This window comes from Colletotrichum chrysophilum (assembly GCF_026319265.1).
Source record: "Colletotrichum chrysophilum strain AFK26 chromosome Unknown scaffold_120, whole genome shotgun sequence".
Lineage (NCBI taxonomy): Eukaryota > Fungi > Ascomycota > Sordariomycetes > Glomerellales > Glomerellaceae > Colletotrichum > Colletotrichum chrysophilum.
In genome coordinates, this window is record NW_026517407.1 from 76,251 (window position 1) to 103,431 (window position 27,181).

Consider the following 27,181-nt stretch of genomic DNA (forward strand, 5'->3'; position numbering starts at 1 on the left):
GATTTCCGATTAAGCGGATTCTGTCGACTTCTTCAGGAACTCCGGAGTGAACACGAAGTGGGCTTGACAGATGCTTATTTCTCTAGTTTTTTTCCTTGACATGCACCCCAGCAGAAGGGCACAGAGCTTCTTAAGCAATCTTCATACAATACCGTCGGTCGACTTTTCCTATGTCGAACAGTCAAAGGGCATGACTTGGCGCGAGAAGAAGACGAGATGACAGGCGGTCAAGTTCTCATACATAGCTTCATCAACCTGATGATAGCCCTGAAACCACACGGCCTAACCTCTGCGTGAAATGAATCGCATCCCCACGATAAGCATATCATTGCTGTCTTCGGGTCTATGATGCGAAGAGCGCGGAGCAGACAAATGGGCAGGATCGGTGGGTTCCGGCAGAGCTTTTAAACACTGGGTCGCTATCGGTTGCTGAGCCTATGACGGTGCGGTTGTGACACCGCCGCAAATACTGTGATTTTGCTGGACGGAATCTTTCCTCTCACTCGGTCATCCCATCGGCTCTTCCCTGCATCCATGGAGCCCGATAGTAGCGATGATTGCGGATGGGACCAACGTTGTCTTTCTCAAACCCCCCCTCCGTGATAGGGGAGGGGGGAAAAGGGGACGGCTGCTTGGGTTCAAGTCTGACTAAGGCCCCTAGCGGCTCCTGAAAGAGCTGCGACAGGCATGTTGCCTATCAACGTGGGATGGGAGCACCGGACAGCTGGCTGACCCAGCTCTTACCGAAGGCTGTTATGATATTTCGGATGGGCGGCACTTAGCAACTGCACTTTATTTTCTTTATTTTCACTCTAAATGCGAAGCGCCGGATCGTTCTTGGACAGGGCTGACATAATGCCTCCAACCAGGCGCCATGCTGGTTGAATCTCTGGCCGTCACGTTGCTTTCGCGCAACGTAGAGTGCCCAATTGCAAGCCATCCAGGTGCAGAAAAGTCTCGGCTGTAACAGCCGAGAGATTCGCAAATGGCAACCTAAGCTGACTGGCACGTTCTGGATGATACCGAACTTTCCACAGATTGCCAAGCGCTGGCGATTGATGGCGGTGGGCAGTGGGCACGGCACAGCTGTGGAACTCCCTTTTTCTTTCTGGTGGGAATTTCGTCCCGTGTAAAGTGATCTGCGGCAGGGAACACACAGCCAGCGCTTTTTCACACCATCGCAGAGCCCGCCCCTGGTTGACCCATGTTTCAGGTGAAATGCCACCACGGGCGCGTCGATCAGGTACCATGACAGAGTTCAGCACATCACTGCCGCGGTGCGATCTTCCTCTTCAGACGAAAGTTACACATATTGGATCTGGGGAAACATGTCTCTTGGCGTTGATTCTTCGCAAAGGAAGGTTGTCTTTATTGTTCAGATGAACGGTAACCAATATTGACAGGCCTCAAAGCCATATATCGATTTTTTCTTCACGTTTATCCACCGGCAACCGATGACTGGCGCCGGGGATTGACAAGCAAACTCGGCTTGTCGCCCGAAATTGACATTTGCCAACGCTCAAACGCGACAAGCCTTGACGGGCATGCAGGTAGAGGAAATCCGCCCAGCGGCTAACTCGAAAGAGGTCGTTGGGTGGATGTAGGGCAATCTATGAGCGACCGATTCGGGGCACCGAGGCCAGGCTCACGCAGCCGAGGAGCTGTGGTCTGCAGGGGAGTCCGCTACGCGAGCGTCTCTCCAGGCAACTTTAGATGAACAGGATGATAAGGGAATCGGCGCATGAGCCAAGCTTGGCGACCACATCTCGACCGTGATGCCCCCAACGTGGGCGGCACCTCCAGGGGTCGATGTCGTCAACCGTACTTTAGTTGTGACCCGATCAGGGACCCATCCCCGGCGGCGAGGACCGTGTTTGGTGGAATTGGATCCTGCGTATGGGTCGCTCCAATGTTTCAAACGAACCTCGCCCTTTCGATTCTGGTCGTCCAAGTCAGCTTCTTTCGGGGCCCCTGGCTGCAGACAACATGAGCGAAGCGCCCCCTTTCGCGCCAACGACCCACGATGCCCAGAATTAGGAAGCCAAATGAGCAGGGAGCTGGGGCTGGAGAATTCTCGTCAGGTCCGTATGCATGGGACACCATGAGCGGTTGATAGCCAACGGCAGCCAGGGGTGAGTGAGTTGGCTCGAGATATAAGACAACCTCTTCTTCACCATCCTGTCCGAATCCCTCTTGCTTCTTCGTTCTCAACCATCCATCGCTGTGTCTTTTGTCATTGTACAAACCACTTTCTTTCTTTGAACCATTCATTCTTTACCTTCCCTGGTGGAAAATCAAGCTTCATTTTCTTCCCGTCCAATCTTTCTTCACCACCACAACCACCAACTCTCTTTACCAACACAACCCCAAACACACCGATCAAAATGCGTACCTACGGATTCCTCGCCGCCGCGGCCCTCGTGTCCCAGGCCACCGCCCACTACGTCTTCCCCACCCTGATCGTCAACGGTGAGGAGACCGAGCGCTACGAGTTCGTCCGTGAGGCCAAGAACTCGAACTCCCCCGTCACCGACGTCGCCTCCGAGGACTTCGTCTGCAACAAGGGCGGCAACGACGACGACGTCCTGGCCAAGACCAAGACCAAGGCCATCAACGCCGGCGACGAGGTCGGCTTCATCGTCGAGAACGACATGGGCCACCCCGGCCCCCTCCAGGTCTACATGTCCAAGGCCCCCTCCTCCGCCGCCGAGTACAAGGGTGACGGCGACTGGTTCAAGGTCTACGAGCTCACCACCTCCGACATCACCGACGCCGGCCTCCAGTGGGCTTCCTACGTCAACAACGCGGGCATCCACAACTTCACCTTCACCGTCCCCAAGGAGACTCCCTCCGGAGACTACCTCATCCGCGCTGAGCACATTGGTCTTCACGGAGCTGGCACCGCCGGAGGTGCTCAGTACTACATTGCTTGCGCCCAGGTCACTGTCACCGGCACTGGCTCTGAGACTCCTGCTCCCACCATCAAGTTCCCCGGCGGCTACACTGGCAACGAGCCCGGTGTCCTGATCAACATCTACTACCCTGCCCCCAAGAACTACACCGCCCCTGGCCCCGTCACCTGGCCCAACGCCTGCGAGGACCACACCGCCAACCTCCTCGGCCAGACCTCCGACGGCGACTGCACCGGCTCTGAGGGTGCCACCACCCCCTCTCCCTCCACCCCCACCTCTCCCTCTTCCTCCGCTGCCCCCTCCGCCGGCATCCCCGACTACAACGGCGGCAACAGCACCACCGTCCCCACCGCCGCCGCTCAGCCCAGCGCCGCGCCCACCGGTGCTTCTGACGACTGCGAGAAGTCCGCTGCTCGCCGCCGTGCGCGCTCCATGCGCCGCCACCTTGCCCGCGCCGCCTACTAAGCGTCTCTTCTCTGAGAGACTGAGGAGGAGGATGTGGATAGACAAAAGTTGGAAGCAGTTGTGTTGATAAGCCGGAGCTTGCGATGCCCACTTGGGTGTTTGCTTGCTCACACCATCATTTCTTGTACATAAGTATGACTTTAAGACACTGGATGTAAATGCGATTAGATATCGGACGATCCTTTGTGCCGAGGCGTCCTCATGTTTGATATATGAGATCATTCTATAAGTTCCGCATGCTGTTGTCATGTGATGTTTGTGTCTTGCCTAATAGTGATCGATGACTGAACCTGAATCATGTCCATCTGTTTTGAGTGTGTGTTGAAGATGAAAAGCCCTTGAGTGGACAGCAAGTTCTACTTCTCACAAGGTGGAGACCTTTTGGATGTGGAATGTCTACTCACTCATATGCAATGTTGAAAGAGACGAAATATCTGGCATAAATGAACGTGACGCATTCCTTTGTGCAGCGCCAGAAAAAAAAGTCATAACGTGTTTTGAAGTCTTTCTATACTCTATGGTGAACTTTTGTCTACCCCTTATGCATGGTCATGTCCCTCATGGTCCTCTTCATCATCCGCCCAATCCGGGAACCCATCATCAAACATATCCTGCAGCTTGTCCAATTTCTTCTCATCATCCCACTTCTTATTCCTCATCACCTTCTGCCACTTCTTCCACTCCTCGTCATTCAGCAGACACTCATCCAGCGCCGCCTCCAACCCCTTGATATCAAGGTTCTCACCAATGAACACCAGCTCCTGCCGGCGATCACCCCACTCCCCGCCCTTCTTGATGTCGTGCTGCACCAGCGCGTCCACCTCCGGGTCGCCCGTCAGGTAGTCCTCCGGCGCGAGCGTGCAGAACCACGGCCGGCCGCCGGTCATGGTCAGCATCGCGCCGGCCTGCGACCAGTCGCCTGCGCGGTGTGGCCGCGTCGCGAGGAAGAACTCGCCCTTGGAGCGGAAGAGGCGGTTGAAGAGCGGGTGGGCGGTTTTGTTGGCGAGGATGACGTCGTTTGATGGGGGTTCGAGGGGGTCTTCCATGTCGGCGTCCTCGTCCTCGTCTTCGTCCTTTTCGGACTCGTCGTCTTCCCATTCCTCGTCTTCCTTCTCGACGTCGCACATGTCGGCGTCATCTTCATCCTCATCCATCTCGTCTTCGTCGCCTTCGGGGGCTTCCATTTGAAGGATGAACTTGTCGTAGAGGAGTGACCATAGTCTGCGGGGATTGAAGGGGCGTGTTCTTGTGTAGATGAAGTTGCGGACGTTGTATTCTTCGGTTTCGGGCTTGGGTGTGATCTTCTTGCGGCCGTTGACCTGTCGATGATGTAAGTTAGCAAGGGACTTTTTGAGGTCCTGTTGGATGCGAGTGAAGACTGACTTCGCGGACTGTCATGGCATGCAGATCCTGCAGCCAGCCAACGCCTGACTGGGCGACTTTGAGGTCAAAGGTGTTGGTGTTGACAATCTCCTTGACGTCGATCTTGCCGTAGTTGGCCTCGAGGACCTTCGCTCTCGGGTTGAGCTTCTTAATCAAGTCAAGGACGCGGGCGAGATCGGTCTTCGTAACCTGCATACGTCGTGTCTCATTAGCACCGACACCAACATGAGTTCCGCGGGAATGCTAACCATGTCTACTTTGTTCAAGACAATCACATCGGCAAACTCAATCTGGTCAACCATGAGATCCGACACCGTCCGCTCATCCTCGGGAACAACATCGTCTCGTCTTGAGGAGAGCAGGTCACTCGTGTGGAAGTCGTTGAAGATTGTGAAGGCGTCGATGACAGTGACGGTCGTATCGAGGCGGGCGAACTTGTCTACGCCGCCGGCGTCAGCCCTGCACACACAGCGTCAGTCAAAAAGTCTCATGCCTGTATCCAGAGAAAGAAGAACTCACAGCCTCTTGAGAAGCTTCAGCGTATCCTCATCAAGCCCCTCGGGCCCCTCGCCCATAGCCTGCATCTGCTCGGCCAGACGGGCATCGAAGGTCTCGGCGACCTGCTCGGGCTCGCTGATGCCGCTGCTCTCGATGACGACATAGTCAAACTCGTGGAGCTCGGCGAGGTGGACCAGCTCCTCGAGGAGATCACCGCGCAGGGTGCAGCAGATGCAGCCGTTCTGCAGGGCGATGACCTTCTCTTCTGTCTTTGTGATTTTGTGGCTCTTCTTGATCAGGGATGCGTCAACGTTCACACTGGGCGGAGAAGGTTGTCAGTGAGCTGTCGGGGACGATGGGAAGATGAGGACTCACGCTCCGATATCGTTGACGATCACGGCAATGCGAAGGCCGTGGTCGCTCTTGAGGAGGTGCTGGAGGAGGGTTGTCTTTCCGCTGCCCTGCTTTGGTGTTAGTCAAGACCACCCGCAGTGAAGCTTTGAGATTGCATACAAGAAAGCCAGAGAGTAGTGTGACAGGCAGTGGCTTGCCCTGGGCTGCTTTGGATACATCGACACCAGAATCGGCACGTGTGAGTTTGGGCGCAACGGCGTCGCTATTGACTTTCGGCGTTGCTGTGCCTGGGACCACGACGCCACCCGACTTGGGCTTCGTGGAAGATGCAGAAAGCCTTTTGCCCATGATGATCGTGTAACCCTATCTGTTGGCTAGAGAGAAAAAACAAAGGATGATTTGCCGGGTGAATCTTTCAGCCAGTCCCAATTCTCCCAAAGACAACATATTTATATCGTCTCTGTTAACAATTTCTCGACTGATATCTGATCGTCTTTCCCAAGAGATAGCAGCGCCATCAAGGTGTCTCGAGCATGCGTCGTGTAAGTCGGGCCATCCGGGTGCTGACGATATGACCACGGGGGCTGCAACACGGGATTGGCTGGCTTGAGTCCGGGGCGGTCATCAGGAATCGGGGCTTCTGTGATTGGGCGAGGGGACATCCACCGGGGCCGTTCTCCCAGGAACGCCCTCCCCGAATCGGGAAAGTTTCCAGGGAAGCAGGGACTAATGGCAGTAGGACCCTGGGTACCTTGAGGGTTTTGTGAGATACCTGTAAGATTGGAAAACTTGATTGACGAGATGCCGATGATGTGACCGGACCGGGAAGAAGGTGAGGGTTTTGAGCCCTTGGGACGTTTGCATCGGCACATGTTGTTCATCCAAGATACCAGTTCAGCGATTGGTTATTGATGGTCGTGGCTATATCAGCTGAGCGCTCGTACCTTCAGGCAGCCTGCAGTGCTTGAGAATGAAACCCGGGCGATCAAATATCTAGTTCACCAAGTACAGCATCTGCTAAGGAAAGAAGTCTCTCCGCCACAGCAAGATGATGTGTATGACGCCAGACATCATGAAAGCCAGACTTAGTTTAAGAAGCGTGCATGAAGGTGGTGATACTTCTAGGAACTGGGGCCAACAGCCAGAGGAACATTTTCATTTGGTTGCGTTGACCCCATACTAGCAGCGTCAAACATTCTTCTGGATGAACAGCCGCTGTGAAAGCTGCGCGGCTAACGCTGCACTTGATAGATTCATCCCAGCATGGCTTCGCGCATGTTCTGCTTACGCAATTGAGGAAGTTGATACATTACCTGAAAGTCCATTACCTTAAGTAGGAATGGAAATGCTCAGAGTAGAAGAAAATTCGAGAAAGATATCAACATGTGGCAATTGCTCAGCTCTCAATCTTACCTTAGCAGTAGCCTGTGCACTAGTGGAGAATGCGCCCAGGTGAAAACAAATCACTGAGTAACGGCTCGGCCAGCGACAGAAGATGCGGCAAGTACACGCCCAGCTACGTTTTGCTCAAAATGGGCATCAAGGACTGGGAATTACTGATTGAGAGAGAGAATGCGGCGGATTCGCAGATGTGCATTGTGAGTGGCCGTCGCTGATATCACCCTAACGCCAAGAAGCCGTGTCATTCGCTACAAGGCCCGATAGAGGGACGCAGTGTTGCGACCGGCATCCCACTTCCCCCGTAATGACAGAGCCTCAAGTACTGCTGATGCATTGGCTGCGATGATTTGGCGGGTCAAAAATGTTTGTCACGCAGTAAAGAATTGTCCCGACGCCTGGTCATGGCTTAAACATTGGATGAATGCCGATGTTCCAGCGAAGAAGGACAGGCCGCAGACCGCGCTGTCTGAACATCAGGCGGAGCTTCAGCCACCACTTGCGATATCACCAGGCATCGCAGCTATCGACAAGCTCAACTCAACATAACCACGTTGGCGAAATTTGTATTGATCGGTTGCCATCGTGCAATCACCAGAGCGAGATGATTATTATGCGCATGTCATCCACGGCCCAGCCGACGCAGATCATTCAGTCATCGCCCGTCTGTGAGAATGATGCATGGCCTCCGGAGGGTATCGCAGCCGGAAAGGTTAATCGAACCGAGGACGGCTCGAAGAACACCAGGCGCGCGCCCAGAAGGACGTTGAGAGGCAGCTCGGCCGTGTTAATAGAAATACCAAGACTTCACCAGACACGAGGAGAAAGCCAGAATCCCAACGTCATCGTCAGGAGACAAATCGCAAAAGACAAAAGGGATGCGCGCAGGGCGCCCATGCATTTCCAGTTTCATCGACGACCCCGTGGTGGGCGGCCCACGGCATCCTCCTCACTCAGCGAACCACAAACCGGACGAGAAGACCCCATGGCCCGTTTGCTACCCCAGATACTGACCAAACAGCTGGCAGAGTGCAGCGGCCGGCGACGGAGATTTGGCTGGTCCTCAGACCTGACGAGTCCCGCGACTTGTTGGCGTCGGCAAGAGTTGACCTGATTGATAAGACGGCCGGCGGCGCATCCTGGCGGTGATCGCGACTCGTCTCCGGCCGGGCCGTGTTCGTGGTGACGACGATGAGGGCGTCAATCTCTCGGCACAACCTGCTAAGTTTTCGTTTTTCTTGGTTCCTGTGTTCATGCACGCCATCATGCCCGGTGGACGACACAGTCTAGACGCAGCGGCCTCGATGACCCGATCAAAAGGAGAATGCGGTGATGATCGTGAGAGTCGAGCGGCCCTGGTGCGATGCCAGTCGGGGCGGACAATCAAAAAAAGACGAGCAATGTTTCTAAACCTCCTACAGGGACCCCAACGAAAAAGACCCTTTCCCACGCGAGCTCAATCCTCGCCTCGAGCCCTGTCTACCCCGTTCTCGCGGCGCCCAAGTGGAGATGAATGCTGTCGAGCAACAGAAAAGCCCCGACCCGGCGGCCAAAGATGGTGAAAAAGCACAGCAAAACCGCCTATTCGTACGTACGGACAGCTCCAGCGCAGTTGCATCTCCTACCTAGGTAGGTTTCAGGCGCCGTCAGGCCAAGCGCCAAGGTGCGCGTCAAACACGGCCGAGGGGGGCCTCTCTGGTGCGGCATGCGGGTGACAGCGGCACGGGTCTCGTCGACAGTTGAAACCCCAGCCCAGCCCCTGGGTGCGACTCTTCGCGGCAGAAGGGCTCCAGCCGCTGCTGGACAGTGAACACGAACGGCCGCCGGCGCTGCTCGAGGAGGCGAACTGCGCTGAATGTCCGGTTGACGGTGTTCTGTGATTGGACACATGGACGCTTCATGGCCCCCTGTCATGACTGAGGTTTACTCGCGTGCACCTGTCGCACCACACACAACAGACGTGGAGGGAGACCCATCTCGACAACGCAGGAGGCAGCGAACGTTCATCACTTGGAAGCCCCCCTTGTTCCCCGTTTTCTTGGAAGATGTTTGATGTGAGGCGCGCGATAGGACATGGGTGGTGTTGGAGGGGAGGGAGCTTTGGGGATTTCTTTTATGTCCGAGTGCCGGGGAGGAGACAGCGGGAGAAGGTAGGTCTACGCGGGCGTCCGTAGGCGACATTTGAATAATACGAAGCATCCCCCGAAGGCGCCGGTGGTAACTCCCGGGAGGGTTTCTTTCTCTTCCCTTTTTTTCTCTTTCCTTGGCTTTCTCTGCTGGCTCTTGATTTGCTTTTTTCTGTTCAAGGGCTCGGCGGGTTCGACCAGTTCCATTCTCCATGAAGCGCTTGCGCTTGTTCTTTTCTGTTTAGACTTCCACAGCTGTGCTGTTTTCTGTTCCATTCTTGATTACCGCTGGCCGCATTACCGTCTTATTTTGTCCGTTTCGTCAAAGTCTTGGTAATTTTGAGGAAGACGTGGAGGAAGAGGTTTCACGATGGAGGGGACCACGACTTGGTCGACTTTCAGGTGGGTTAAACATGGTCATCGACGACCCGAATGATGAAGCTGATGGTGTTGGGTAGACAACGGAGGAGGAGGACGGAGCCCAAGTTCCCCGGCAGACCGCGCCACAACTTGGTCCGTCGCCAAGGGCCGAGGATAGCTATTCGACAGGACGACGGCGACGAGGCGGACGAAGAGAAAGAAAAGGAGGGCGAGCAGGAGAAGGAAGAGGAAGAGGAGGAAGAAGAAGAAGAAGAAGAGAAGGAGAGCCCGGCTGGAAACAACAGAAAGGCAGAAGAACAGGAAAAGGAAGAGGAATCCGGAGCGGAAGAGGGCAACGGTGCTCAGCAAGAGGCCGAGTCCAACAGCTCCGCCAGCGATTCCGATGCGCAGCAACAACCGGGAGCGCAATCGAGCGCCAGCAGTGACTCGGAAGAAGAACAACCAAAGCCCTCCGTGTCACCGGCCCCGGGCGCACCGCCTGCAGCAACGAACCCGACGATCCTGCCGACTGCGCCGCCCGCCGCCCTGAACCCCGCCGTGCCGGCGAGTTTCCCGCCGGCGAGGGGATTCATCACGCTCGTCCCCGGCGCGCCGCCCCCGTCAAATCCTCCGGCCGCGCCATCATCAAACCCGCCCGCTGCGACTCCGTCCGCCGCCCCGAATTCGACGCCTCCGCAACCGCCTCCGTCAAGACAGACTTCCCAGACGCCGCCTCCGCCTGCTGTGCAACCATCTACGCCGCCGCCACCGCCGCCACCAGCAGCAGAAACCCCGTCAGCAATTCCTTCACCACCAACAGTTGGAAATGCCGCTTCGGGGACATCAGACCCGCAGATCGTGCCCTCCAACGCGCAGATGCAAGAAAGCAACGGCGCGGTCTCCGCAACACCCTCGCCCGCCCCAGACTCCAACCGCCCTTTTGCCATCGGGGTCTCCTTCGGTATCGTCGGTATGTCATTCGCCCCTTTCATCACAATCTCCTCACCAGACCACTGACATATCCACAGCCTTGATCGGCCTCCTCATCGGCGCCTTCATCTTCTTCAAGAAACGCCGCGACCGCAGGAAGAAGGTCGACGCCGTCTCCCAAAACATGCAAAACGCACCACCCCCGTCCAACCATCCCGCCGCCGGTGCCGCCGCCGGCTTCCCCCGCGAGTCCGCCATCCTCCGCCAGCCGAAGCGCAGCACCAAGGAGATGGAGCAGACCCTCGTCGCGACCTACCGCCAAACCAAGATCGCCAACCGCACCACCCGCGAGATGGAGGAGCAGATGGTCGCGCAGTTCATGGCTGCCAACGCCGCGATCCCGGCCCCGCCCGCGAAGGACACCCCTCCCGCCGCTGCCGTGCCGAGAAATTTGTCCACGACGAGCTTCTACTACGAGAAATCAATCAACGAGCCCGCCACCGCCAACAACGAGCCGCCGTTCGTCCCGGAGCCGCTGCGCATCAGCACCATGAAGCGCCCGTCCTCGCAGGCGGTGCAGTACCCCAAGGTGCCGTACCCGCCGTCCACGTACGATATGTACCAGGGCATCGGCCAGGGACCGTACCGCGAATCGATCAACATCGGGTACCAGCCGTATAACCCGGACACCTACCAGCCGCCACCGCCGGCTCAGCAACCAGTGCAGCCGCAGCCTCAGTTCCAGCCGCAAGAGTCTCAATTCCAGCCACAGGAGTCGCAGTTCCAGCCCCAGCAACAGCCGCAGTACCCGGCCCAAGCCATATCGCGATACTCGCCGCAGTACTCGCCGCAGTATAACCCGCTACCGGGACAGCTGCCGCGGGCTGAGAGGGGTCCTGATAGGAAGTTCATCGGCCCTGGATGAAGCTGATTGTTTTCTTCTGTTTTCCTTGATTTTATTACACCCAATGCGAATAATACCCACAGTCCTTACAGCGTGCACACATCAGAAACACGGCGACATTTTTTAAGCTCGTGCCGGGATGGCCCCGTCCAAGGATCGGATGATGGGTCGCCCGAACAATGCGTCAAGCATAAAACCTTCAATTAGAGATGCCATTCTACCTGTCAAACCCCGCCAACAATCCTTCCTGTTTCCTCTTGCTTATCAGATTCATCATACCGGACGGGAGTGACAGGGGGGGTCAAAGGAGGGTGGATAGGATACCATTGTACAATGCTCAAATTATCACGGCTAATGATGAACGCTCGCAAATTGCAAGACACAAGCACACTCCCGACCACCTGAATGACATCATTTACGTAATTCCCTCGCTGTCAGAAAACCTGTCACTTTTTGTTTCTTTCTTTATCTTCCGATGAGGTGGGCGGGCTTTTGGGTCCCGTTCTGTGGGTTTGAGGGGATTTGCGCGTGCTGAAACGGACGAAGTGTCTGACCCCTGCCTCACCGACCAAAAATAGTCGCTCGTGTAAACATTCCCCTTCACGGGCTGGGAAGAATGTTTGGAAGGAGGAGGCGAGTGGGCGTTGGTGATCGACGCGTGTAAAAGGAAAGTCGTGACGGATTCTGGGTGTCGCGAATCTGTGGATGATGCCGGTGTCTGGCTGGGGATGCGTGATGTCCATGATGGGAACGGTATGATGGGAGGTTGGAATGGGTGTGCATGAGTGAGGCGACGTGAGGGTAAGTGAGTGGGAATAGGTGTGACTCTTGTAAGTTACTGGTAGAATCTTAATGGCATGGACATGTCTTCTAGCGCACTTTGTGATCATCAAGATATTCAAGTGGTTGAATTGCATGTTTGTGTTGCTCGTTACTCTCATTATCGGCGTGTCCATATCCCTTCGTAAACTATTCAATCTCCCGAGAAACCTGAAAAACATCAGACTTCTCATATTCGTCTTACATTCGTCTTTCGCTTGTGGGAGTGAAAAGCTTCTCACTTCTGCCCCTCAATGCGATCTTCCGATACCAAGCCTCCCCTCAGAGACTTCCCCTTAGTATCCTCAATCATGTCCATGAGCATAACGGGAAGCTTCTTGACCCCTTCGCTCTCACCTTCCAATAATCCCTCGCTCATCTTGAGGAACTGCTCTCTGAAAACAGCCCAAAGCCTCTGATCAGAGGGGCTGTTGCTGCCAGGCCTCGGGTAATACTGATCATTCCTTTAAAAACTCTTACAAGCCGTCTTGATCCCCTCCTCATCCATACTCCTCTTACGACAGCAGTCAAAATCTAGAACCCACATCGCATGCGGCCCCAGCGCCGCGGGCTCAAAGTCCTTCTCCCCAATGCATGGCAGCGTTTGTTGAATCTTGTCGCTCCGGCGCTGCCCCAGGACGAACTCGACATCATTCGCGTCGACCTTGGCCGTCCAGTGCATAAGCGCCAGCGTATCCCTCCACATCGAGGTCAAGGTCCTCCATCTGGTCGACACAGAGGGGAAAGTTCCTCAGACTATACGGCCGCAGCTTCTTCAAATGCGCGGGCATCGCGTCTTTCTCCACTCGGTTGTACTTCCTCTTGCCCAGGTACGCTCTGATCAGGCAGTACGTGTTCATATGCCCCTGCGCAACCTTCTGCGGGTTCTCGCAGGCCGTCAACTGCTTGAGCAGGAGCTTGCGCATGCGGAAGGGGAAGGGGTGGATTTTCTCGCTAACGAGGGCGTTGCTGGCTGCGTAGCCTGCGAGCAGTCTGGGCAGGATCTGGGACCAGGCTGCGGAGTTAGTGTGGTGGAGAAGGCCTTGGGAGAGGGGGATGTTGACGCGGAAGGTGGTGAGGGTGGTGGCTACGCGAGGGTTGGCGAGGGCTTGGAGGATGTGGTGATGCATTTCGGCCTCGTGGGTGATGGAGCGCACGTCGGACATGTCTTCGCGCTTAATGACAAGGGGCATGTCGGCGCTGTATGGAGAGGATTTGGAAGAGGCGCACCAGACTGAGCCGCATGCGCCCTCGCCGATGTGTTGGAGAGGCCCCGGAGAGTGGTTAGAGGTGAACTGGGTGATCATGTTGGGTTGGACGGCTGCCATGTTGAAGGATTGGTCGTTATGATTGTCGGCTGCCGACACTGGTAGTGATGGTTGTTACGGCTGCTGTTTGTAATACAGTGAATGTAGATGTAGTAAATGTAAATGGCGTAGACGTGTGTGTTGAAATTGTTTGTGTTGTAGTTGTGTGATGCGATATGGGGAAGAACATCAACCAAGGTACGCTTAGATTATCGAATTTGATGGCCTAGTTATAGCTCAACTGAGCCTAACTCCGATCACCCTGTTAGGTCTGAAGCTGCACCTTCAAGTTGCTCAAACAGTCATCGAGCTGAGGTTTCCTACGCAAAGCTACACAGGTCTACTATTCAAGTTCTCAAGTCTGTTCGCCTATCTGCAATATTGGATGACTCGATGAGAACATGAATCTTCCTATCTCACTGATCTAACATGTGACCTACAAGAACATAACAAAAGGTTTATGACTTTCTGCAAAACCTTGAGAAAATGCTAACAACCGCCGACAGCAACCACTTTGGAGTCGCACGTCAGCTATCACAAAATTGGAAAGTTGGCCCACCAAGTGTCGCCAGTGAAGTTCCGTAGGCCTTTTCAACCTGTAGCTCCGTTCTTTTCCAATGGACTCTTTCACTCAGAACCAGAACGGGCAGTCTGGAGACTCGCCTCTTACCTCATACAGTCAGATGCCGAGTGAAACATCCAAAGATCTAACTAAGAGGCATTCTCGTGCTTTGGGAGACTGTCCACTTAATAAACTCTGCTTCGACACTGAAGACAGCACGTTGTCCTAATGTCAAGCGAAACGCAGATCAAAGACGCGTACTCATCGGGCAGCGGCACAGCCGATTGTGGATGTAAAGCTGCGCGTCCATGAGTTGCTATTTGTTTTTAAACTGCTGCCTATGTTTCGCTTAATTATGTTCGTGTTGGTTCTTGTCGCTTAGGTATGTTCGCGTTGGTTCAAGGGCATACACCACGCAATCATTCGTGTTGGAGATCTGCAAAAGGTCTAGTTCAGTGGGAGGCCGAATGCCACGTAACATTCTTGCTAGTCCGGCTAAAGAGATGTCTCTGGAAAATTACTACTAACCTGCAAACCAGTTTAGCTTCAACTTATCGTGATCATTCCCAATAGGATCGTTGGTGTTGACATGACTAAATCGCTGCCCCCAACACTGATGGTTATTGGTGCTGACCCCGGACTTTATGCTTACATCCGACACTGGCTGACCGCGGGTCACTGCATGGGGTATCTGTTGATCGACCCGCCGCCAAGACGGCCTAGTCCCGCGAGGGCTCCCTCGAGGTCAATTACTCATTACTCCCGTCGAACCGGAATCGTAGGAAACGTCTCCCTTGATGTGGTTATCCTGGATGCCTAGAAACTCAAAGCTCGACTGCTCCAGATGCAATTTCTACCCGCAGCAGCTTGCGCAGGGCGGCTATCTACAAATACAACAGTCTCTTTCGCTTCTCTGGGCTAATAGTCACCATCCTTATCAAGCAAACGACCGTGATCTATCAGAACGCCCAGTGCTATCCATACTTACCACCATGCAGCCCTCTTCACTCGTATGTTTCCTGCCCACATTCTCGGTTTCACTTACCACCCATGTGCGCCCATAATATTGACGCATTGATACAGCTCCTTTTCGCTGCGCACGCAATCTCGGTCTTCGCTGCCGGCGCCGACCGTCCAGCTACGGCCGATGAGATCTGGACTGTTCTCGGAGAGCTGAACCGAGAAGCCCAATTCAGCCCCATCATCGCCCGCTCCAACTTTGGTGCCCGCGCATGCACCTACGGCGGATGGAACGAGTGCGTCAAGGCAGAGGGCTGGTCTTGCGTGATGGATTGCGCTTCTGAGAGCCAGAGGTCATATGGGTGTATATCGAAATGCTCCGAGAGACCACTCGAGGTTTGCCCGAAACTAGGCTGTTAAAGTTGAATGTGACGGGGGTTTATTGGCATAATCGACGGTGGTAGGGTGGTTGACGACACAAGGCGGCTCACATACTATGATGTCAAAGAATAAATGATAACGATTTCATCGCGCTGGAAACTTGTATGATTCCACGCCCCGATTGTTGTGATTACTTCTCAATGCACCATTAATGCTACTAGATAAAGACTGATCCTAATCCAAGAAATAGTTCAAACTTCCGTCCGCGTCTGGCCGACTACGGTGAAGGATACCGTCTCCTCAATTTTGTATTCGATCGGACTAGACCTGCTAGTCGCGTCAGACTGTTTCTTTCGACCACTCAAGAAGTCGTCTTTAGTCCCGTTCCAGTAGTGTCCAATCCTTGCTCTGTCGCTGATGCCAACCTCATAGGTTTCGCCATCCTTGAACTCTCTCACATCTCGCCACGTCACGATGTGCGGCCGATTCCTGCATTCCTCCTCTGTCTCACCTGTCCATTGGGGCGGCGGCCAGTACTGAGGGCCCAATGTCCCTTCGAACTTCGGCTCCAAGACGTGCGCCTTTCCAGGGTACAGTGTTGTCCATCCTCCTTTGTTCTCTTCAGTTATCTTCCCATCGTCGGGTTCGGTAAGGATGTAGATCCAGCTCCTCGGCACAAGTTGGCCAGTTGATGTGTCTCTGAAGGTCAAGCCATTGTCACGGAAGACGGTCGAAGCGTCGAATATGCCACCTGATCGCCATGTGATGGGCTGAGAATGATGTAAAGTGAGTTCGATGAAGAATGTTAGGGGGACTCCGTCAGTCATGTTTAGCTGGTCGGACGATGCTGTGATGCGGACTGAGATGTGCGGCACAGCTTGACCCAAAAGGGACTGAGAAAGAAGGGAGAAGTTGCCTCCCATGATGACTGCCAGCGAAACGAATTACGCTCTTTGGTTGACGAACCAGAAGTGCTCTCTAGACTCCATTTTTCAGGAAGGACGAAAGTCGATACTAATACTGCCGTTTCAGACTGCTTGTTGCCTTGTAATGATAGGCTGCTTTTTAATGTGTTGGTTTGTTTAATGCTTCTGCCTAAGCCAAGAACACATTGTTTGCTATCTGACGCGTTCATCACGTCAGAGACGACGCAACCTTTAGTGAACCAACAAACAAGACAGCGGTACGCACAGCGCCTTGTTGCCACGGGAAACTCGATCAGTGCGATAGACATTGGTACGTCTCCCATAATCCCCTATTCTGGTCGATCAATATCTAAATCAGATGCATTAATAAGCCATGTCAACTGCGGACTCAATTAAGCGTAACAGGTTAGCGGTGATGTTGCTTTTCCCAGCGGATGTATAATATGGTCACGGCGTCATTTCGACCGATTGGGAAATTAGATGCCGAGAGAGGAGTCCGGATGAACTCCACTACATCTGGTACAACTCTCTTCGCAATGGTTTCCAGTTGTCAAAACCGGTAGAAATGTTTAGGCTTTCGGGAGCATTTGTCGCCGATTGTGGTTTTCACGAGGCCCGACCGGACCGCAATCCCCTGGCGCACACCGACCGGTCGTCTCCAACCGTTAGAATAAAAGCTGAAGGTTTCCAGATTCGTAGAGAATTACTTTGATAATCAAGCAAGCAGATCAAATCAATTACTTACCTCAATCAACCCTCGAACGCAACAATGGCGACCTTTATTAAAGCTGTTCCTTCCACGATCCTCATTTTCGGGGCTTCTGGGCACATTGGAGGACCGCTTGCGCAGTTCTTGGCCCGCGAAGCGCCTGAGACTAAACTGCGCCTGGCCACCAGCAACGACTCGAAGAAAGCGCAACTTCAATCTGCCTTCCCAGACGCCGAAGTTGTTGTCGCCAACTATGCCGATGCATCATCTCTGTCGGCTGCCGTAACCGGCGCGGAGGGAGTCTTCGTGATAACGCCCCCTGGACTCCACGAGGAAAAGCCCATGACAGACTTGGTCTCTGCGCTGAAGCAAGCGGGCAGTGCAACTCAGATAATCCGCTTCCTGGGCTTGTTCCCGGAATTCCCATCGTCGAAGATCCCCCCTGAGCTTGGCCCTGGCTCCCTACCCGTCGAGCACCGGATAGCGCAGAAGATCTTCGACGACAGCGGGCTTCCTGTGACGTATGTCAACTGCGGAGCCACTTTTATGGACAACCTTGCAATCCAGATGCGAGCCGTCTTAGCGAAGAAGACAGTCATCTGGCCTGAGCATCGTGTGCCGTGGATGGATCCGAGGGACGTTGCTGAGGTTGTTGGGAGGCTTTTCCTCTCTACGAATGCTAAGCACATTGGGGCCTTTCACACCATGAACAACGGGCACGACTTGATGACCTTCAAAGAGCTGTCAATTATCATGTCAGAAATCTTTGACGAGCCTATTGGGTATGACGGAAGCCACGAAGCGTTTGCTGGCTTTTACGGCAAAGTTATGGGTCCTCATTTGTCGCAAGTCCTGTGGAATTTCTTCAAATTTGAAGAGGCGCACGAGGAGGTCTGGGCCCTGAACAATTTCGTTGAGAGGACGATTGGAAGGAAGCCTGTGACTGTGAGACAGTGGCTTTTGGAACACAAAGATGATCTTAAGCGTGGGGAGGGAGATCTCGGATGGGCCGCGCGGGGATGACAACCAAAACCCTCAAAAATCTAGGCTGAAAACTTTTCTCAAATATCCCCAAATGCAACATAGGTGCAACTTTGAAATTCGATCTGTTTCGGAATCACGGCTTTGAAGTTTAAAATACTGATTGTTGATGATTTTTGACCACTTTCCTCCGGGCCTGCTAACCCACCTAAAACGGGAATCCTCCGCGAGCGGGCCCTTCCGAGCCCCGGACCGGCTCCGCCAGCTGCACCGCCCCGCGTTCCGTGCCATGTCTCGGACAGGTGCGGGTCACATCCGGTATGAGAGTGCCACCGGGCCTCCCGCCAGCATCTTCGCCGGTCACTCCGCTGTCTGAGACTGTTCACTGCCTCTCAAGTGAGACACAATGAGGTGTCATGTCTCACTCCTTGTGAACAACTGCGTGTTGTGGTGCTTTTCTTGGCAGGGCAAACCTCTGCAACGGCCAAGACATTCGTGTCTTCCACGCGGGGAAAACAAACAGCAACATGTCTGCCATTGTATTATCCAGGGGCAGAAGAAATTTTCACGGCAAGTGGGAAGGGGAAAAATCATGGCTCCCGTCTTCTTCTTTCAAGATGTCTTGCCGAAAAGCTGGCCCTGAGCATTGGGGACTGCTTTCGGCCGCTTGACGAATGCGGCCGTGGGCCACAGCTCCCGAATCGGCGAGACGGACAGAACTCCTCTCATCGTCTAAGAGCTTAGAGCCCTCGGTAAAGAGTGACAGCGGAGCTATGGCTTTGGTTCGGTGGCGCTAAGGGTCCGATGGACCCGTTAATGACGTGAGGTTCCCAGGCCGGGGACACGGATTCAAGTGCCGTTGACCGCAAACGTACATGCACACTCAGCCACGTTTTTGGGGCTACGAGTCCAGCCTCACGTCCCTTCAGCAAAGTGATCAAGCTAACGTCCAGGGACAAACCAGATCCTCTAAAGATCATTGGTTGTCTATTCTCCACAGGCCGTTGACTACAGAACCGAGCTCTTGGGAAAGGCCGCTTTTGGTGTTAGACTGAGCGCTTGGTCGTCCGCCAAAAGCTCGCCTACCATCAATCAGCAATTGCCCATCGAGAGTGTAAGTTCTGCATTCAGATACTCTACCTACCGTGGTCTCGGCCGAGATTGTGACTTGATCCTTAGACGATGAGGCTATCCCAATTCAAGACGTGACCCCGAGAATCCGGCATGCACTTATTTTATGCTTGGGCTTCGGTTCCATAGCCATGGGCCCAGCCACTAGCCACTGCCGCGTACACATGGTAGATCTGGCCGGCGCGCCTTCACGGAGGCTTCCGCAAGCTTGCTTTCTCAAGATGGTCGATGAGAATGTCAACAAGAAAAATGCGAATGTTGGATATTATAAGTAACGTCTTCCATTCCTCGGAATGAAACATAACGGCACTCCAAGCAGCAACGATCTTCATCACAGACAACCACTCAAAGATCAGACAACATCAACTCCAGACGCTCAGTCAAGATGCGCTTCTCAGTCTTCACCGTTCTCCTTGCCGGCGCTGCTGCCGCTCAACGCTCCACGAAGCCTACGGCTGCCAATGGAGTCTACACCATTGACGGCGCGACCTACAAGAACAGGGCCTACTTCGACTTCAGTGTTTTGAAGGACAACACCTCGGTCCCCAAGGGTCTCATTGTCAGCGGCTACAAGGTCGCCAACACTCACAAGTACGACACGACCAACACCTACATCCAGGGTGGCTACCTCAACTTGAGAGTCAACGGCGGTCAGAAGGTGAAGCCCTACAAGTGCGCCGAAGTCGTCACCTCGGTCCAGAACATCAAGTACGCTTCTGTCCGAACCGTTGGTGTTCTTGCTGAGGCTCCTGGTGTTTGCAATGGTAAGTCTCTTCAGATTTCTCCACAATATGATTTGGTGCTAACATAATGCGCAGGAATGTTCTTCTACAAGAACGACAACCAGGAGAGTGACATTGAGTGGCTCTCCGACCCCGCTACCCAGAGCAACACCGGCCGCGGCTCTACCCGCAAGATCTGGTTCGCCAACCAGGACAACGACGGCGATGGCCAGAAGACCTGGACCGCAGTCGGAGCCCCCGCCAACCCGACCACCACCGAGCACGAGTACCGCATCGACTGGGTCGCTGCTGCCGGTGGACAGCCCGCCATGGTCAAGTTCTTCATTGACGGTGTCGAGTCCTGGCGCACCAGCAAGGATGTCCCTACCGTTGCCGGACCTTGGGTCTTCAACAACTGGGCCAACGGCGACAAGGGCTGGAGCTGCGGACCCCCTGCCGTCGACGCCATCTTCAAGATCAAGGAGATCGACATCTACTACAACACCGCCTAAGAATGCAGACGCATTCTCAGACCACGAGTATCGAGAGACTGCAAATATTGGTCACGATTCACGCAACATAATTCAACGCCAAAACATACGAACCACCTAATGTCGATAACAAAAACGTAATGACATAATAATGAAGAGAAGGAAATAATATGAAAGAAAATAATGGTTGATTGGAGGAGATAATAATTGGAACCCAACATAATAATCTTAATGTATCATGATAGGCCTTCGGGCATGGCACATACTTTTGCCACAATCATAATCACGGCCCGGCAACTCTTACCGGTTTTACATATCAATAACTGCCTTTCCATGCCATAAGTGAAGATGATCAATTGTGTAATAAAAACTGACCAGCCCGAAATTAAATCTCTTGTTTCATCCGTCTTATTTCCTCCAAAAAGAAAGATCTGAGAAAAGAAATTCAAATCTTGCAGCTCGTTCATGGGAAATGTCCAGTCACAAAGCACGCGCGTATGCCACACGACCTTCAACTGACTTTGGCGCAGAGACCAGTGTTTGGATCGGACCTGAAGTGATGAGGATATCAATATTCGCAAATGCATGGCCATTCAAATCCCGCGCATCAGGCATGGAATTATGGATACTCACGTAAAACTCCATTCGTCGGTGACCTTTGAGCCTCCCAAATCGCAGCCAATCTCATCATTGAGTCTCTGGATGCATTGATCCACCTCGAGGACCGATTCATCTTGCCCAAGCCATTGCACTGTGATATCCAATCTTTTTCTACGCAATTTAAGCGACTCATTGAAAACAAAATGTAAAAGACTTACCCAATTGTCTGTCCTTCTAGCAAGAGGTTGCTGCATCGGCCCTTGCTATCTCCAGAGTGACTGTGGCAGAATTAGCGTGCCAATCTGAAGATGAATAAAGGGACACTCCTCTACGTACAACACGCCGGTAAGTCGGGCCGAATCGGAGGCATCACGGCACCAGTATTCAACGGCACCACGAGCGGAGTCCTGGGCGTTGTCCCAGTTTATGCCTGACCAGAAGCATGTGGCGTATGCCCCATGCGACAAGGTTGTGAATAGGATGAGATGATTTTGAAGACGCATTGGAAGGCAGAAGCAGCGAGGCTGAGTATAATTAAATTGAGATTGACTGTATTTAAATTGACAGATATTGAGACGATCAATACACCTTTTTATACCTGATTCTCAGTTTGCAGTACGCACCCATTGCTGCCCGAATCGGTCACCGTTTTTGTGTTCGCTCTGTGTTCAACTACGCTGTGTAGCTGTCCATGAGAAATCGAGGACATTCGAATCACAAAACGGTCTTAGCGAGAAGTGTCATACGGAGCATGCAATGTCTGACTTTATGCGCAACCCATGAGTTCTAGAGCAACTATCACTCGTCGACAGTGGCGTACCGTTTCGCGGTCTATGGTGTTCAAGCCTCTTGGAGATAGCGTGGCAAGCTCACAAATGCGTTCGGTGTGGAATACAAGATTGTGTGTTTGAACTGACGCGTAATTGTAAGCTTCTCTGACCAAGTTTCTCTCCACTCTGTCTTCTGATTCCTTACTTCATAAATCTTGTTTTCCCGCTTCCGACTGACACACCGGACCGTAATAGGAAACCCAAAAGAATGGCCGACCCGAAGTTTAGTCTGCGATCCGAAAAGTCTCATGTGCCCCAAGAGAAGTCGTGCAATGCCCCCCTCCGCGTTGCTGCCATGATGGAAAATTAGGAGGCTTCTGCCTACATGTATTTGTAGATTCGGCGGCCGCCTACGGATGATGATCCATCGCCGGTAGGCTCACTGTCGCTTTTAATCTTCTCAACGCTCTGGGAAGACTCTTTTGCGTGGCATGGGCAGTTGATGGAGATTGTGATGGGAAACAAGTCCCTGAATAAAGCGATGGCAGTGTTCGTGATAAGATAGCATACGCCGTATAGTAAAAGAAGAAGAAGAAACAAGAAGAAGAGGAAGCATAAAAAGAAGAATATCCATCCACATGAGGAAGCCTCCAAGTACGGCAGCGTCCTCCTCTACGTCTTTATGCCACTTCCACATAAGCTGTTTAGTTGCGCATGAGAAGAGCATGTTGGTTTTGAGAGGAAATTGCCGTTCCCGATAGTTAGTCAAGTCGGAGTTGAAAATCATTAGAGATGTGTTGGCAAACCTCTACGATGAGACTTGTATTATGCACGAAGGTGTGTGCCTTTTGCGACGGTGCTATCAAGGAGTCTCCATTTGTTGGGGACTCAGCCCTAATGTGTTGCTGCCTCAGTAAATGGTGTTGTACTATCAGGGTGGTTTTCTGGATCGCATATTCAAACGATAGGAAACCCGAAAGGTAAGCCTCATTTCCTGTGCGGAAAAAGTAGGAAAGTCTCCGATCTAGTGCGAGTTGACAATAGTTCATCAAGGAGTCAATTGTTTCCGGTAGAAGAAGGGTCTCTATCGTGACCCTGGCCTTCGTTAGGGGATCAAGGATGTCGGCGTTCCTGTATCAGGCTTCTCCGAGTTCTAGATATTCAAATCATTAGAGTTTTAGCCCTTTTCAATGCTTCAGTGGGCTGTGAAGGATCATCAGCACGGTTCATCCAACTGGATGGCCTAACCCAGCAGCCTTCGCAGGATTTCAGCAAGCGTACCTACTAACCAACAGGCCTTTGCGTCTACTTAATGAACTTCATCAGATGGTTTATCAATGGTCAAGATAAGACAGACGGAAGGCCGGTGTCCAAGATTTGATGTGCATGCTGCCTGGTAGTGATCAAAACAACAGGCACCCTTGAGTTTTTGCACACGACTTCAACTGTTTATCACTGCACGAAGCCAGCGGTTGTTAGATGTTTTCTGCTCCACTATGCTTGAATTCAGGTTGATACAAATCTCACTTCGTGAGTCTAACTTCGTAATACCTCAACATAAATCCTGAAGCGCACTTCAAGCATGCAAAATTATCTCTCCATGGGCCGCTCTGAGTGTTCAACAATTCCCCGCGTTCTCCTTCTGACGTCGCCGCGTTTCGTTATTTGGCGTCGGATTTCTTGCTCAATCCCGAGCTCCTCTTCTGTATTATCGCTATGTCAAGATGTTTTCTAAAGATCATCATGAATTGATCACCGCCTGGGTGCAAACACCACATCTCACACAGGTTGACCACGATTGGCAGTGACGTCAGGAACAGCCGCGGTTGCCTCCGCGTCCTCCGCCTTCGCTTTCCTTTCTTTCATTCTGTTTGAAGCGTATCGAAAGCCCTTGATAAGACCAAATATCCCGTAGAACCCAACGTAAAAGACAGCGCTGAGGGCAAGGTTGACGACTAGGATGACAATGAAGGCCAGGGCTGTGCAGAACTTGCAGTGCGAAACAAGTCCCGGCTCCTCCATGATGCTCTAGCCGTACTCAGTAATTTTCCCGAGGAATCGGAGCGCTTCTGCTAGTCTGGCAGGAGCGGCGGCGTTGACCGAAGCTTGTTTGCATGGACTGGGTCCTGCAGACGTTGTTTTGGAAACGGCATGTATCTGCCGTATCCGAGAAGCGAAAGCGACGTGCAAGTGAAAGGTTCTGGGCGCGAACAACGATCCACTGATTGGAGCAGAGGGAGCCGAAAGTCGTTGATCGCCGATGTGTTCATCTGCGGTAGCTCGATCCTCGGCGCTGGCGCATGGGGGGGCTAGGTCTCGCCGTCGTCCCACCTGTATGGATGCAGAACAGGCAGTAGGAGGACGCCTTAGAGGCTGAGTCCGGGTGGCTACCGGCAGTTGTGAAGGTGTTAACTAGGCGTTCGAGACGTCTTCTTGCTAGATCGTAGAGACGTCTGGTACGGCCTGGTTTCGTCTTGACATGCGGTCTGGTCGGCAAGTGAGCTGCTTTCGACGGAACCGTTGATAAGTGGCTTTTATCTTTGGTTCTTCTAATGGTTCTTCTTGGGAAAGCGACACTCAGCCACATAAGATCTACAAGGTGCTGATTGACTGAGCCTGCATGAACACGGAGCCCCTCTGATGATCAGCCTCCGGCTGTACTACTATGGGCAGCAATATGATAACCCTCAGAATATTAGCGTTCCGTTACGGTTCATGTCATCCCGTCCGGGTTGAGAAAACTCCGTCAGCTTCGACGATCGCAACCATCAAGCGAAGGATCCTTTTACAAAACATGCGGCAGCGATCGTGATGAAATTAATTGACCTAAGCCCACTAAGTCGCAGGGATGGACTTTGCCATCTACTCTCCATGAGCGATCTACAAGAACCCGGGAAAGGCAAAATAGCGGGAGCATAATTCAACCCCCATGATGACAGTATCCTCATCCACACCTCTGGGCCCGACCGTGACGCAAAGAGGCAGTCCATCGAGCCTATCTCAAGGATTTTGCTTTCGGCGCAATACTGTAACTGGTTTGGCATCAAGGCCTTCACCAACTGGGATTCGATCGTTTTGCCAATGACCGAACATAAGTGTCTAATGGCGAGGCACCTTAAGTTCTACCTTTGTCAATGTTGCTCTTCCGTTCTGTACAGTCCATTATCCGCTCCACCTCTTGCACTTTATTCGTATATTCTGACATAGCCCTCGTATCCAGTTCCTGTATCCAGGTACGGTTCAGCTGTGCCATCTGCTGCTGCTTCTTCTTCAATCTGTTCTTCTCAGGGCCGTCTTTATTCTGAGTGTCGTCGTCCTTCTTGCGAGCTTCACCCTGCTTCGTGGCACCTTCCTGCTTTATGGTATCTTTCTGCTTCATCATCTCTTTTGCCTGTGCCTGACTCTGTTCTGGTGAGGCGACCTTGTTGACCTTCTCGCTCATCGTATCCGCAGCGCCGAACAATATGACGCCCGCGACGAGCAGGCCTCCGACGACCAAGCTGAGGGCGACAATCACGGCGCCCAAGGCGACGAAGACGAATGCGGCAGCCGCGAAGAAGGCTACTTCGAAACATAGATCTCCTTTTCTGTTGACCCAGCGGGCGAGTTGCCCGTTATTGCTTGGTGTTGTGATCGTCATTTTGTGGTCTGTGTGTGTGTTTGACTGCCTTGTCGAGAGGTTCCGAAGGCATGGATGGCAGTGGATGAGAATAGCCTTGATAGAATGAGCTCTCTTGCAGGGTTTTTGAAAAGGCGGGCGATGGTTTGTATAAAGAGGGTCACGCGGCGAAATAAAACTCCAGATTGAGCACACAGAACCCTGATGAAATCCAGGAAAAACGTTGATGTTTTGCAAGGTTCAATATGGCTTCGTTCGGAGAAAGAGGTGGTCGCCATATCAAGAGTTATTGGCCTCGTTGAGACGCGGGCTTGAGCCTCCTCATCATCGATATCATCACATTTCCCAACACAGACGCAAACATGGACGTGCTCGCAACCTTGATGCTGCCCCGCCGCGTCACCAACGACACCAACCTCATCAACAGCCTCGTCAGCGAGGCGCCACTCGAATCGGCGCCCCCCTTTGAAGCAGCTCTACGAGAAACTCGATCCAATCCACAGCAGCCTCTTCCCCATCTCTTCGGCTTCTTCATCGCCCACACAGGACTCGACGACAATGACAAGCCCCTCTGGGACCGCTATGTGAACAACATTAGGGATGGCATGGCCGTCACATGGGCGCTCGAGCCAGACGAGAAGACCGACTTGTTACTGCCGTATCTTATCAAAATGAAGTTACCGCCCCAGTATGCGTCGGTTGACAGGATGCGACGTAAGTTCGCGCGGGCACAGTTTTTCAACGACGATGGCGAGCGAGTCCAGGGGCCTCGCGACCCGACCATGCTCAAGTATCTGCTCTACGTCGACGACGAGTGCCTCGAGTCGTTTCAGAAACACAAGACGGCGATGGCTGCGGAGGGCGAGGGCGAGGTGCCTGTGGCGTTTGTCAAGGCCATCAGGTGTTTCGAAGACGACGACGTCAACGGCGTGGTTATTAACGCTGAGGAGATGGAGGATGGCGAGATTCGAGAGGACAAGGAGTGGATGCCGGTTGACTGCAGACACGTGCTGACGTTTTGGGATCGGATGTCCAAAGGTCAGTGGGACAAGGAGTATGCACGCTTTGCGAGACCAAAAACGGTTCCCTGGTGGGACCGCCCTGCCTGGTTCCATTGATAGGGGATTGGTCATTGTGACTGGACAACTCCGGAAAGGCTCAACACCAGCAGCACGTCTACTGTCTACATACGCTGTCCTCGACTTGCCGTCATGGATATTGCTGAACTGTAACAAATAGTCTCAATGTTACGGCGCAACAAGTTCTCCTGTGATTATATACCTGCTCTTCCCCATTACTGCCGTCGTCGTTATGATCATTATTATCATCGTCATCGCCGCTTGTGTACCTTAGGTATCATCATCTGTACTTCTGCCGATCTACTTGCCATCGTCCTCGATTGAAGAATATTTGGTAATCAATGAAGTACAGGAGACATACTGCGGAGAAACAAGAAATCTATGCAATCTCTTAACCTTCAACTTCACTCATTCACTAATGCTTTAAAATCGAACGAGACTACTAGATATGGTACATTCAGCTTAGCTTCTAAGCAGGATCAGACCCTCCCTTGCACTCTCATCGAGGAAACTCCAATCTCAATAACACATTTCCACCCTCAAACTCCTGATCCATCAAAATGGTGCCGCGGGGATGCGCATAGAGACGCAAGAGACCTCAAACAAGGTAACATGTTCTGCCGCAGCATCGATCCGCAACAAACGCCGCAGCTGGTTCTGCACGGCACATGCAAACACTCACACCATGAATAACTGACAATGGTGAAAGGCTAACCCCCCTGCAACAAATGCCGTGCCGATCGTCACTCGGCAGATTGGTGCACATACCCGTTATGAACCTGGAAACTGCGATT

General features: G+C 53.0%; 9 protein-coding genes across 9 annotated transcripts; 6 read left to right on the forward strand and 3 right to left on the reverse strand.

The window, feature by feature from the left end:
* Positions 1 to 2,384: 2,384 nt before the first annotated feature.
* On the forward strand, positions 2,385 to 3,377 carry COL26b_010767 (uncharacterized protein; the record flags this gene model as incomplete). Its single annotated transcript, XM_053183454.1, has 1 exon — positions 2,385 to 3,377. One exon carries the CDS (start codon positions 2,385 to 2,387, stop codon positions 3,375 to 3,377), a length of 993 nt encoding a protein of 330 aa, XP_053032605.1.
* A 539-nt stretch (positions 3,378 to 3,916) lies between these two features.
* COL26b_010768 (uncharacterized protein) lies at positions 3,917 to 5,960 on the reverse strand (the record flags this gene model as incomplete). Its single annotated transcript, XM_053183455.1, has 6 exons — positions 3,917 to 4,696; positions 4,761 to 4,949; positions 5,009 to 5,219; positions 5,280 to 5,576; positions 5,634 to 5,719; positions 5,772 to 5,960. 6 exons carry the CDS (start codon positions 5,958 to 5,960, stop codon positions 3,917 to 3,919), a joined length of 1,752 nt encoding a protein of 583 aa, XP_053032606.1.
* Positions 5,961 to 9,571: 3,611 nt separating this feature from the next.
* On the forward strand, positions 9,572 to 11,351 carry COL26b_010769 (uncharacterized protein; the record flags this gene model as incomplete). Its single annotated transcript, XM_053183456.1, has 2 exons — positions 9,572 to 10,466; positions 10,525 to 11,351. The coding sequence occupies 2 exons, from the start codon at positions 9,572 to 9,574 to the stop codon at positions 11,349 to 11,351; spliced, it is 1,722 nt and encodes a 573-aa protein (XP_053032607.1).
* Positions 11,352 to 12,799: 1,448 nt separating this feature from the next.
* COL26b_010770 (uncharacterized protein) lies at positions 12,800 to 13,477 on the reverse strand (the record flags this gene model as incomplete). Its single annotated transcript, XM_053183457.1, has 1 exon — positions 12,800 to 13,477. One exon carries the CDS (start codon positions 13,475 to 13,477, stop codon positions 12,800 to 12,802), a length of 678 nt encoding a protein of 225 aa, XP_053032608.1.
* A 1,533-nt stretch (positions 13,478 to 15,010) lies between these two features.
* COL26b_010771 (uncharacterized protein) lies at positions 15,011 to 15,398 on the forward strand (the record flags this gene model as incomplete). Its single annotated transcript, XM_053183458.1, has 2 exons — positions 15,011 to 15,028; positions 15,102 to 15,398. The coding sequence occupies 2 exons, from the start codon at positions 15,011 to 15,013 to the stop codon at positions 15,396 to 15,398; spliced, it is 315 nt and encodes a 104-aa protein (XP_053032609.1).
* A 1,656-nt stretch (positions 15,399 to 17,054) lies between these two features.
* COL26b_010772 (uncharacterized protein) lies at positions 17,055 to 18,017 on the forward strand (the record flags this gene model as incomplete). The annotated part of the gene is made up of 1 exon (XM_053183459.1): positions 17,055 to 18,017. One exon carries the CDS (start codon positions 17,055 to 17,057, stop codon positions 18,015 to 18,017), a length of 963 nt encoding a protein of 320 aa, XP_053032610.1.
* A 1,474-nt stretch (positions 18,018 to 19,491) lies between these two features.
* COL26b_010773 (uncharacterized protein) lies at positions 19,492 to 20,340 on the forward strand (the record flags this gene model as incomplete). Its single annotated transcript, XM_053183460.1, has 2 exons — positions 19,492 to 19,870; positions 19,925 to 20,340. 2 exons carry the CDS (start codon positions 19,492 to 19,494, stop codon positions 20,338 to 20,340), a joined length of 795 nt encoding a protein of 264 aa, XP_053032611.1.
* Positions 20,341 to 24,874: 4,534 nt separating this feature from the next.
* On the reverse strand, positions 24,875 to 25,329 carry COL26b_010774 (uncharacterized protein; the record flags this gene model as incomplete). The annotated part of the gene is given in 2 exon segments (XM_053183461.1): positions 24,875 to 24,912; positions 24,927 to 25,329. 2 exon segments carry the CDS (start codon positions 25,327 to 25,329, stop codon positions 24,875 to 24,877), a joined length of 441 nt encoding a protein of 146 aa, XP_053032612.1.
* A 341-nt stretch (positions 25,330 to 25,670) lies between these two features.
* Positions 25,671 to 26,426, forward strand: COL26b_010775 (uncharacterized protein; the record flags this gene model as incomplete). The annotated part of the gene is made up of 1 exon (XM_053183462.1): positions 25,671 to 26,426. The coding sequence occupies one exon, from the start codon at positions 25,671 to 25,673 to the stop codon at positions 26,424 to 26,426; it is 756 nt and encodes a 251-aa protein (XP_053032613.1).
* Positions 26,427 to 27,181: the final 755 nt, after the last annotated feature.